General features: G+C 39.0%; 1 protein-coding gene across 1 annotated transcript in view; it reads left to right on the forward strand.

The window, feature by feature from the left end:
- The first annotated feature begins 613 nt into the window (after positions 1 to 613).
- The window catches only part of stk35 (serine/threonine kinase 35), a 17,057-nt gene continuing 4,387 nt past the window's right edge, over positions 614 to 13,283 (forward strand). Inside the window, exons 1-2 of the mRNA XM_081387492.1 lie at positions 614 to 1,293; positions 5,099 to 5,858. Of these exons, the coding sequence (XP_081243618.1) occupies positions 777 to 1,293; positions 5,099 to 5,817 (1,236 nt within the window). The 5' untranslated portion in view covers positions 614 to 776 and the 3' untranslated portion in view covers positions 5,818 to 5,858. The remainder of the gene's footprint in view (positions 1,294 to 5,098; positions 5,859 to 13,283) is intronic.

Below are 13,283 nucleotides of genomic sequence, written 5' to 3' on the forward strand. Positions count from 1 at the left end.
GTCTAATTTAATTACAGTTACGTCTGATGTAATTGCATTAAATACTGTACAGACTATAAACAATTATATAAAACAATAGTGGATTTAACATCAAAATCCAATGTTAAAATGTATGTTTTTAATGTAACCTTCACCCTTTACACACTTAGGTCAGTTCAAGTATAATGTTTGCTATTTTATATGATATATATATATATATATTTTTTTTTTGGAAAGAATTAAAAGAGCAGTTTCATGTCTATCCTTGTGTTGATCTACTACTCGAGGTTGATATGCGATAGAAAGTAATTAGTAAGTAATCCAATACTTTTTAAAGAGAGCGAGCAATTAGTACAGTTATCTAAATACACTGTTGAGGATGTATAATTAACTACTTTTTAGAGTAACTTTCCCAACACTGTTTGTAAGTATACAATCTTTAATGGAATGATTAAATTCTTAAAGAATTTTACTTCTTTTCAATATATTAATAAAAACACCCTTAAATGTTTATTATTATTTTTTATTCTGTGCATTTAAATCAAACCCCACCCGTCTTTTGAATGAAATGGAACAGTCCGCCGAGGCCACGCCCCCTTTGCGCTCTCCTGTTAATGTTGTTATTGTTTATGTCAGTTGGACGTTTGATAGAAGAAGTGACAAAAACAAAACAAAAATCTACACACAAACCTGTCGAGTTTCCCCCCCAAAAACGAGCACAGTCAGCTAGATAGGGACGTTATGACAAGTAGGATTATTGCCCCGAAACATATGTCAACACAGGGGGTAATAAACTCATGGAGCTGCGCAACGGCACACAGGGGAGAGTAACGAGCCTCCGGCGGGGCTGCAAGAGAGTCGAGCCGCCCATCGCGAACATGAGGCGGGATGTCAGTAAAGTTTTGCGCCCGCTTCCCGTGGAGACCAACGATGATGATGAGCCCATGGAAGAAGAGGACTGCTTCTCCACGGGCTTCCTTAAGAGTGCCAACCGGGAGCTCGCGACGCTGTTCTCGGCGCCCCGGTACAGTCTGATTCGGGAGGTGGGTCGGGGGAGCTACGGCGTGGTGTATGAAGCGGTCGCCCGCAGGACCGGAGCCCGGGTGGCCGTGAAGAAGCTCCGCTGCGACGCGCCAGAGAAAGTGGAGCTTGCACTGGCTGAGTTCTGGGCCCTGGCGAGCCTGGAGAAGAAGCACGAGAATGTGGTGCAGCTGGAGGAGTGTGTGTTGCAAAGAAACGGGATGGCACAGAAAATGAGCCACGGGAACAAGCGAAACAAGCAGTATTTGAGATTAGTGGAAACTTCACTGAAAGGTAAATAAAGTTTCACAGACCAGTACTGTACTGTAGCTGGAGCTTCTTGAAAGCATTTGCACTGTACATAAGGTGGACTAAATGCTTGATATCTGATTTATTTATTTATCTTGTCAACACAAGTAGGTTTTTGCTTTGTAATACAAATGAAAGTTGCATAAAAGCAACTGCACTTTTAATAATATGCATGCATTAGCATTAAAACCCTTTATGATTTTATTGTGCATCTGAAATGCATATCATGAATGCAAAAAGTAGGAAGAGAAGCTCATCTGTGCGTGAGGGAACATCATGTTCCAGCACTCAATGCATTAACCCCTTCACTCCCATACAGGCCATATATATGTACACCTCTGGTCATTGTATGCAATTTTCAAAACTCGAGTTATTTAATAATATTGTTATTTTCATGTCATTTGTATGACCAAAATCAGATTAAACTCTGCTGTCAAGGTGCAGAGTGCAAGTACTTTTAAAAACATTTACAGGAAAAAAAAATATATTTTTAAGCCATTGCAATCACAGACAACAATTTCTAGCTCCTTATATGTTTTAGAGTGGTTCATAACATGAAAAATATAAATTGGCTATTGAAATTTCCATTTTTTTTTCATGCATTTATAAAATTTTATGATTTTATTTGACTTTTTGGGGCTTGGGAATATATATATATTTTTAATGCCCTGATATTTCCATGATTATAGGAACCCTGATTATAGTTGATCATATAGGCTAGTTGAAATTTTGAAATATTTTACACGTCCCATTGGTTTAAAACAATTTTAAAGGGGATTTTGTGAATTATTTGATACATTTTCAAAATGGCACAATATGAATGTGAGGTTGGTGTTTGTGTGGCGTGTGGCGTGTGGAGGTGACTGAGTTGCGTGTGAGTGCTATATTTGTGGTTGTGCTCAGCAGTGGCAGGATCTATTTTGTGCTGACTGGTGTTGTTATGCAAGTGCCACCATTTAGTGGCCTCGTCTACAGCGGAAAAACTAATCCTGATGTTACAGCCTTCTTTAGAAATGATCCTGATATAAATGTTTTTTCTGATGGATTTTTGGGTTATGTAATGCTTTTTGACAAATACGTCATATGTGTCCATCATGTCTGTATCGACTAGGCCAGAATATTGTGTTTGTGGCCTGTAATCAGTCAGTTCGGTCAAAGTGAACACATTTATAGATACTTTATATCAGAGATTCCCAAACTTTTCTTTCTCCTTTTTTAACCCAAAGTAAATACCCTCAGTTATTTGAAGTTAATATTTCAATAATTTAACAACACATTTGCGTGCTCATGCTTCTCTGATGTCAGTACAAGTGCCCCATTGTGATATTTTAAAGGTTCCTGATTTTCTCCTACAATAGGTTTACATGCATCAAAGGTCAAAAACACTTTCATTATTATATTTCATAATAATATATATTGCACATCATCACTTAATTTCTCAAAGAGTCTGAAAACGGTTTGTTCGAAGATTCAGTCTCTTGTTTCGGCTCTTCAGAATCGATTCTTTTATAGGAGACAATAACTTTATTTGTCGTGCACTTAAATTTTTACAACTTTGCAGACATTTTACCTTCACAAACAGCTGTATTACACACGGCATGAAACAAAGATAATATATATATATAAAAAAAGCATAATGGGGCACTTTAATTGTTACTTGAAATGCAGGTAAGCAAACAAAATAAGTAAAAAATTAAGTATTTTGGTAGATCTTTTGCTGTTTATTAAAGTTTGATAACCCCAGTTTGGGAAATCCTGCTTCATGAGACCTAACATTTGTTTTTTAGGATTATAGGAGAAACGTGTTCCCAAGTGTTTCCTTTCCCTAAGTGTTTATAAGTTGCTATATACTTCCACAGGTCACAGTCCACCTGTTTTCCATGCATTTCCCAACCCTTGTTTCCTGAAGTAAAGCTATGTTAGTTATTACAGAACGCAGACAGATTATCAATGCTTAGCCTCATACAGTCTCTTTGGAAGGGCTCCAAACGTGTCGCTCAGAGGAAATCTGTGCTCAGCTAAAGTCTGATTGGTGTTTTGCTAGTCTATCAGCATTAGCTAAAGCAGCACTTTAGTTCTGGCTGGCGTAACACTCTTTGTTGAAGGCTTTGGTTCTTCGGACAGTAAAGCCGCTGTAGTTTGAACAGAACTCGGTTTAATCAAACACAACCGTCTCTGTTTGCTAATGAGTCTGACACAGCGGCTTATCAGTGTCAGTTAGAGACCAGAAACGTTCAATGAAGAGATGTTTGGCCTAACTCAGCAGAAACAGCTCTATTGAGGCACATAAGTAGATTATGGACTGGAGTGGGTTTGATTTGCCATCATCCTGAAGTGGTTTACAATAAAGGCCAGTTCTGACCTAAAAAGGAGGCCACTTGGAGCACGTTGTTGTCCACCGTTGTTTTCTTTGAATCTTTAAATTGGGACTTTATGCTTTGAAAGCAAGGAGCTACTAAAAAGGCAAAAGAAATTGTTAGTTTCGCAACATGAAATTAAAATTGACCCCGTTTACTTTCTTAAAAGGGTTAGTTCACCCAAAAATTCTGTCATTACTTACTCACACTCGTGTCGTTCCAAACCCGTAAGACTTTCGTTCTTCTTCGGAACACAAATGAAGATCTTTTTGATGAAATCTGAGAGATTTCTGTCCCTCCATTGACAGCCTACGCAACTACAAATTGACGCTTCAAAAAGTTCATGAAGAGATCTTAAACTAATCCAAATGAGTTGAGTGGTTTAGTCCAAATTTTCTGAAGAGACAAAATCGCTTTATACATTAAATAGATTTAATTTTGGCTTTTATTTACATATAAGCATTCATCACACATCAGTTGTGGTAAACAGAATCTCAAGCATGTTTGCTTGATGTGCGAAGAAACCAATGAGGTTCATTCTCGCGTGTCAAGCAGGTTCAGTTGAGCTTCGATTTATATTCGCTGAACAAAGTTATATGTGAATGAAAGCCGAAATTAAATCTGTTCATCATATAAAGAGATCGAGTCTCATCAGAAAATGTGGACTAAACTGCCCAACTCATGATTAGTTTTACAATCTCTTTATAAACTTTTTGAAGCGTCAAAGTGGTAGTTGCGTAACTGTCAACAGAGGGACAGAAAGCTCTCAGATTAAATTAAAAAGATCTTCATTTGTCATTTTTGGGTGAACTATCCCTTTAATAAACATTTCTGGTCTTACTGTGAATGTTTAATCAGTGCACCTTATTTTAAAGAAACATTTTCTTTTTAATATTTAGAATTCAACATGCTGAATAACTAATGATCGTTGCGACGGAAGTGAATCAATCAAATTAACTTTAGCTGGAAAATAACTTTATTCAAGAACTGCTATGAAGCCAAAACAATCTCTGTTACTTTAAACTATCCTTGTATCTCTGTAAAGCCGCTTTGGAACAATCTACATTGTTAAAAGCGCTATATAAATGAAGATGACTTGACTTGAATTGGTAAAAAGGCCCCTTACAGGGTCCAACTAGTGTCAACGGTGCAGAACACACTAAAACTGGGCCGGCCGACTGTCGGCATGGTGTTTCAGGGCCTTAAACAGCGGGTCCTGCTTCTTAACTACAGTAGTCAACATTTGAAGTGGATCAAAACCTTTCATCAAAGTCATACACAAGTTAACTTTGTTCAACAGTTCATGAACTGTTTTGATCCACTTCAAATGTTGACTACTGTAGTTATGCACAACAATTACCTGCAAATTTCAGCACTGAATGTCCACCTGTGCATTTTCATCACGTAATTCCCACATTCTACTATCATTCCAGGTGAGCGTATCTTGGGTCACCCAGAGGAACCGTGTTATCTTTGGTTTGTAATGGAGTTCTGCGATGGCGGCGACCTCAACCAGTACATCCTCTCCCGACGACCTGATCCGCGGACCAACCGCAGTTTCATGAAGCAGCTGACCAGCGCTGTGGCCTTCCTACATAAGAACAACATTGTCCACCGGGACCTCAAACCAGACAACATTCTCATCTCACAGAAATCGGATGGTCCCGTGATCAAGGTCGCCGACTTCGGCCTCAGCAAGGTGTGCGCGGGACTCAGCTACATTGAGAACGACGGCGACAACCATGTTAACAAGAACATGGTGAACATTAATAAGTTCTGGCTGTCGTCAGCATGCGGTTCTGACTTCTACATGGCACCGGAGGTGTGGGAGGGCCATTACACCGCCAAGGCGGACATTTTCGCGCTCGGCATCATCATTTGGGCCATGGTAGAGCGCATCACGTTTATCGACGCCGAATCCAAGCGAGAGCTCCTCGGCACGTACATTCGTCAGGGAACTGAGATCGTCCCGGTGGGCGAGGCCTTGCTGGAGAACCCGAAGATGATCCTGCATATCCCGCAAAGGACACGCAGTATCATGTCGGAGGGCGTCAAGAGGCTTCTGCAGGACATGTTGGCGGTCAACCCGCAGGACCGGCCCGACGCATTTCAGCTGGAAGTTAGAATGGACCAGGTCACGTGTGCGGGATAAGCCGACCTGATTGGCCAAAACGAGCATGCTTGCTCTTTCAGGTGAGTTGCAATTTCTAAACATCAAGCGTAGCGTCAGTTCTGGCAGGTTACGCTAGTCAAGCTCGCATCAGCTGATCCACGTCTACCTATAGGAATACAACGCCTATCACTATATACATATATAAGCTCCTTCAGGATTTGACATTCTGATTCCCTTTGAATCAGACTAAATTCTCAATTATGTTGTACATTAAAATCTTTATTAATTAATGATATCTGCATACATTCATGTTGGTTCTGGTCTGTTACCCTAAGGGGGGTTATTGCTGCTCCTATTCATGCTAGGCTGCATGGATGCGCAGGGAGTTTTCACCCAGAACAGAACCATACCGCCAATCCAAGCTGTATGCGAATTGCCAATCGTATTTGACGATAGTGGTCCTGACAGAAATGTTGTATTCACCATTTTTGTTTACCTCAGACCAGTTTAAAAATCCCATAATGCACGAAAACAAGCCTCTTAGGTTGTTCTAAATTTACCAATATGTAAATCAAGCGTGCCGCACAAGTCCTGAAAAGTGAAGCCTAAGCGCCTCGATCGCCCCCCCAAGTGGGCTGGTCCCAGTATAGGTCATAAACCCCGCCTCCCCATGTAGTCTAATAGGACGCAATGGAAACTAAACAATCAAATTACACTTCAAATACATTGTTTCCAAAGATGTTTTATTTAATTTTAGGTAGTTTTTAGTTGGTCTTAGTTGGTTATTTGATGCTATAAAAATGGGAATGTGACGTCATGATTGACAGCTGTGATTGACAGCTTCTCTAAACGAAGTAGTCACTGGGGCACCAACAGACTTTTTTGGGGATTTTCGGGAGGAGATTGGAGCTTCAACACCGACATAATGAGTAAAGTGAGTGAGGCCGGGACCTTGATATCACGGCTCTTCTTCACGTTCACTACTGGGCAGAATCAGGTCCCAAATCAGCATATTAGGACCAATGGAAGAGAGTGATGGTGCGTTGTCCTTTTTTACAGTCTATGATGTAAATACATACATTTATCTACGTGTTAAAGTGCTCTCAGGTGCCAAATTGATTATAAACGAAGCTAGGCCGATCTTGAGTTTGCTTCCCTGAGTTCTTTGCCTATTCTAGAATTTCTCGTCCTTCCAGCTGCTTTGTGTTTCTCTAATCAAACCCACGTACAGTAAATGGCCTCAGGGGTAACATGTACCCTGCGAGGCTGCTACGCTCTACCCTTCGCACGTCTCGCAGGCCTGTTTGGTTTTACCGACGCCACGCCCCGAGTTCCTACCAACATTTTAACTAACAAGATCTGACACCTTTTTAACAGCAGAATGCATTTGGCCAGGGGCGATAGCGTGACTGTGTGATACACGGCATACACCCAACCAGGTGCGTTCTGTTTTTGGGTAGGGTCCAATTATTATACAACGTCAGTAATACCGAAATGTCGTTCCCGCAGAGTTTATTGCACTTTTTTTTTATGGATTTTGCATTGGATGAGGTTCAGCTGAAAAGGCCAGAGGAAATTGAATGCATTTCCTGAATGCAAGTCACTCTATAGCATTTTTTTATTTTTTATTTTTTTACTGTAGCTATATTTAGGCTTTTTAATTTGAGGAATTATACTATTGCTGCTTTTTTAAATTAAAAATATTTACACTTTCAGAAATTCAGTGAATAACAGCGTGAATTTTATTCATTAAAATCACTAAAGTTTATTATCAATGTTTTCTTAATGTGTATTACTTTTATTAATAATGTTTCATTAACTTATTATTAATAACAATTATTAATGTTATTTATTTAATTTGATCTAAATGTATTTATTTATTGGTTTGTTGTTCATTTTGGAAGATTATTAAATTTGCTGAATCAATAATAATTATAGCTATCATGTTTTTCCTCTAATTTCCTTTTTATTAAAATCTAGGGCTGTCATTTTAATTAAATGAAATAATATGCTGAATAATCTGATTAATACAAATATTCACACTTTCAGTTATTCACGGCAATAATATTAATAAAATGTATCAATAATATTTAATATCAATGTATGTTTATATTATAATGTTTATTATTGTTAATTATTAATAACTTATTCATTTATATTTAATTAATTATTTATATGTAATTTGATCTAAAGTTATTTATTTATTTATTTTTGAGTTTGCTGTTAATGTTGGAAGATTACAAATTTGCTGAAACAGTAATAATAATATTTCAGTAATAATTAGGCTATATCTATTATGTTTTTCCTCTAACTTCCATTTTATAATATATAGGGCTGTCAATAAAAAATATATATATTTTAATCAAATAAAATAAAATGCTGAATAATCTAATTAATTGTTTATATATTCATATTTTTGAAAGAAAATTATCATTTAAATATATTCCATTGTCACATGTCATTACAAGTCAACATATTGTAATTAAAGTCAGTAAAGTATTTTACTAACTTAAAATTCACACTTTAAGTCTGCTGTATACTCCCAACCAGGTGCTTCAGTGTTTTGGGCTGGAACCAATTGTTATACAACATCAGTAACACCGGAATGTCGTTCCCGCAGAGTTTATTGCATTCTTTTATGGATTTTGCATTGGATGAGGTTCAACTGAAAAGGCCAGCGGAAATTAAATGCATTTTGAAGCCATTTTATAGCACGATTTAATCAAAACTGGCTTCATTGTTGTCCGGAGGCTAGAACATACGACAGCCGGTTTGTTCTAAAACAATGACTTCATTCAGACTAGCACGCATCTGTATAACCTTTATTTAACCAGGAGAAAAGTGAAATGCAATGAAGATGGCGGCTTGTTTGATGTAAAATCGGAGGGCCTGTGTTTGCGAGGATGTGAACGTGTACGTGACTCGTGCGTCAGGGGTTTATGGCCTCAGTGAGCATATAGAGCAGTTATGCAACACTCCTCCTCTCCCCGATGGCCTGAATGGATGCAGCCATCCGTCAAAACAAGCAGGCCTGGGAGTCGGCCTGTGTGTCTTAGTGGGGTAAGAGGGGGTACTTTTGCGTATTTACACCCGGAGCGCCTTCAGACGTGCTCTTCAAGCCCTCCACCCTCCCGTCCCGAAGCACACACGCACATTTCAGGCCCTGAGACACTGAGGGGGTCTATGGTCTCGCTCTCGCGTTCAGAACATTTTGTTCTTTGCCTGCCAGCCTGTGTGAGTCTCCATTGCTACTGTGTATACACTGTCACTGTCAGGTACATTATTATTCTCAAATGAAATATAGCAATGGTGATATTGCTCCTCTTTTTTAATTCAAGACATTCACACTTTCAGTAATTCACATCACAAAAATGTAATGAACATGTGATGTGTAACAGTATGTAAATTATATTCATTCATATCAATGATGTTTATTATTTATTGTATTATTTCAACACATTTATTATTTTAACATTACTGTTTATTTATTGTATATTTTGTTATGTCTAATACTTTTTTTATATTTATCTTTTATTATTATTTATTTATTTATTTAAAATTTTATTCTTTTTTTAAATAGCCTACTATTTAATAGCAAAATTCACACCACAGTACATGTAATGTGTACCAATATGTAAATTATATTCACTCATATCAATAATAATATTCAATAATTTCAAAAATAAATCAATAATTTATTTATTTGTAATGCTTTTTGTTTTTAATATTTGCATTCATTTATATTTAAATTGTATTAATTAATACTATTTGTTTTATTATTATTATTATTATGGGTTAGTTTGACCCAATTGACCAATTGAATAATCACTGCTAGTGCCAATTAATATGATTATTCCAAATTAATTGTCTATTAATCAATATTTGCTGAGAAAAGCGTACAAATACATACAAGTAAATCGTTGAATGGTAGTCAGTATTGTAAAAATAGTAAAGCATTTTATCAAGTCTGTTGTCTTAGGCCAGTTTGCAAGTTGTATTTGTTACCTTTTATAAATATAATTACTTATAGCCTACTACTATTTTGACTGATGTTCTCAGGCACAACTCTCTCTGTGCTCAGATCTTTTGCAGATGTAAGAGCGTATTATCATGTTAGGGTGATTGTGGTCGTGTCGTCTCTGTGATTATGGTCATTATATAAGCGGGTCATTGAGTGCAGAGCAGCTGTAATATATGGTACAGTGTGTTCTCTGTCTCTGTTCACCGACACCCATGTTGTGTTGATCAACATACAGTCACGGAGCTGAGCAGAAAGTCAGTGTTTATGCGAAAACTAACGGGACAACAGAACTAGGCTAAATGTGAGAAATCCATTATAACACACCATCAGATTTCGCAACATTTAAAACTTACCATTTTTGTGTGCGATTCAGAGTCAGACTCCTTTGGGAAAAGTGGGGGTTGTTTTCCAGGATTGTAGGGAGGCGAGCGAGTGTTTACAGACTGTTATGCAAGCTGGAATATCTTTCAGCTGATAATTGATCTAAAAGCATGCCGTTTTTTCAGATATTTAACACTTTTCCAATCAGAGCTTGCTTTTTTTAATCATTAAACTGTTTTGGTTCGTTGTTTTTTTTAATCTATCAGGTAATTATTTTATTTTATTTTTTTAGAGAGAAGAACAACCTAAAACCCTTTGCAAATTAATAAGTCAATGTAAGATGTGACATTGAAGTAATTTGTTCACTGTAAAAAACACTCAAACCCTCTTTTGGTGTTAAAAACTACTGTCAGGATTTACTAAAGACACGCAGTGAAAAATTAGCGCTGAAAAGGCGTGGACAAGGTTATTTTTGCGGCTGACTTTATTGCATATGCATATGTAGGAGTTTCCCTTTTAAATGCAAAGTTTATGGGAGGATAGTATTTAAATCGGTCATGTGAAACCGTGTCCTAACCAGACGCGATGTGATGAGATTCCAGAGACAAATAATTTGTCTGTCCACACTAGATGCACCAAAATCAATCAAAACCCACAGCCAATCAGAACAGCGTGTGGGCGGAGTCTCGCGGCGAGTGCACGCACAGCACCAGAGAGTAATCTTGACGGCAATCGCAAGAAAATGTATAAGTACCTATATAATCAAATTCACAAATATTACATCTTTCAAACATTCAAATACATAGGCTACTGAGTTACTAAAGCAATCTTTGTCAAAGAATACACTTTGTTAACAGTTTGAACGTTCTTGTTTCCATTTGTTTAATTTCAAGATCTGAGGTGAATTATCCATTGTTGCTTTTACAGCTCCAAAGCTGGAGCATTAAATGATATTCAAAGTCACATTACACGCTTTTAACATTAAATAAAGCACATAAACAGTACCTGAGATTATCATTGCCACACTTTGTGTTTGTTGTTCCAGTGTGACGTCGCAGAAAAATAGAAACCGTTTCTAAAATAGTATCATCGCGTGTCGCCGTCGCGGCTGGTTAGGACAAAAACTCTGATTAACATGGAAAAGACGCGCTTTAGCGCGCGTCGCTGTAGGACACGGTGTAAGGTGATTTACTAAGGTTTGCGCTAGTCAATTTTCTGGTGTTTCCGCCATTATTTATCGCCCAAAAAAAGCATGTGTTAACCAGATGCTAACTTGCGCAGCTCTTGATAGATTACGTCAGTCATATGGAAATGATCCGGCTGCATCTGTTCTTTAATTTGGGCGTTGTCAGTAGATCACACGCAGAACTTTACACTCCCATCTGTGCTTTTATGGGATTGAGCTCTCATACACTTCACACAGACAGCACTTATCTACAAGCGGTCGTCATCACTTTGCTCCTGGCTGCTCTCCTCACTATCTTCTTCTCTCTCCAACATGGTAGATGATGATGCTGATGTGTTTTTTATTTTATTAACATTAATGATGACAGACAACAGAGAATATTAGACTGCCAAATGCACAGACCGATATACTGACACATCTCTTCACATTTCTCTCACATTTCTTTCTCAACTGTTCACTAATGACATAACCGAGAGAATACTTGTCTAGACTGGTATTTTGATATAATTGTGTGAGTAGTGGCCGTTCTAGCGCAAGAAACGTGAAAGAGGAATCAATTCGGTGTTCAAGCGCTGTTTGAAACACTCTTCTCTCTCTCCTCTCTCTCTCTCTCTCTCTCTCTCTCTCTCTCTCTCCTCTCCTCTCTCTCTCTCTCTCTCTCTCTCTCTCTCTCTCTCTCTCTCTCTCTCTCTCTCTCTCTCTCCGCAGAGGATTTATATTATCAAGCAACCAATAAGTAATGGCCTAAAATCTTCATAGCCACACCCTAGCAACCAGTTACAGCACCCTAGCAACCACTAGAGCTCCATAGCAACCACCCTAAACCAAAAAAAACATTTATTTTATTTATTTTTATTTTTTAAAGCAATTTTACTCTCGTGGCCTTGCGATATCGCTCCATGCTTGTGCCTATTCGGCCATAGGCACGAGGCCGCAGGCCGAGTGCCGTACTGAAGGCACTCGTTATTAAAGATTTTAAGAACTCTATAAAAACTCCATAGTAACCATATTTGACAACTACCAACCACCTAGTAACACCATAGCAACTACCAAAAATACCTTAGCAACCACCCTGAACACCCTAGCAACGTCTAGAAATGCTCTAGTAACCACCAAAAAACTCTAGCAACCACCCAGAACACCCTAGCAACCACCCAGAACACCTAGCAACTGCCTAGCAACCACCCAGAACACCCTAGCAACCACCCAGAACACCTAGCAACTGCCTAGCAACCACCCAGAACACCTAGCAACTGCCTAGCAACCACCCAGAACACCCTAGCAACTGCCTAGCAACGCCCTAGCATCCACCCAGAATACCATAGCAACTGCCTAGCAACACCATAGCAACCACCCAGAACACCCTAGCAACCACCTAGCAACTGCCTAGCAACCACCCAGAACACCTTAGCAACTGCCTAGCAACACCATAGCAACCATCCTAGCAACCATCCAGAATACCCTAGCAACCACCTAGCAACACCATAGTAACCACCCAAAAATACCCTAGCAACCGCCTAGCAACACCTTAGCAACCACCCAGAACACCCTAGCAACCGCCTAGCAACACCTTAGCAACCACCCAGAATACCCTAGCAACCGCCTAACACCATAGTAACCACCCAGAACACCCTAGCAACTGACTAGCAATGCCCTAGCAACCACCCAGAATACCCTAGCAACCGCCTACAACTCCCTAGCAACCACCAAGAATACCATAGCAACTGCATAGCAACCACCCAGAACACCCTAGCAACCACCTAGCAACACCATAGCAACCACCCACAACACCCTAGCAACCACCTAGTAATGCCCTAGCAACCACCAAGAATACCCTAGCAACCGCCTAGCAACCACCCAGAACACCTTAGCAACTGCCTAGCAACACCATAGCAACCACCCTAGCAACACCCTAGCAACCATCCAGAATACCCTAGCAACACCATAGCAACCACCCAAAAAACCCTAGCAACTGCC

The sequence above is a fragment of the Scardinius erythrophthalmus genome, assembly GCF_964197995.2.
Source record: "Scardinius erythrophthalmus genome assembly, chromosome: 15".
Classification (NCBI taxonomy): Eukaryota; Metazoa; Chordata; class Actinopteri; order Cypriniformes; family Leuciscidae; genus Scardinius; species Scardinius erythrophthalmus.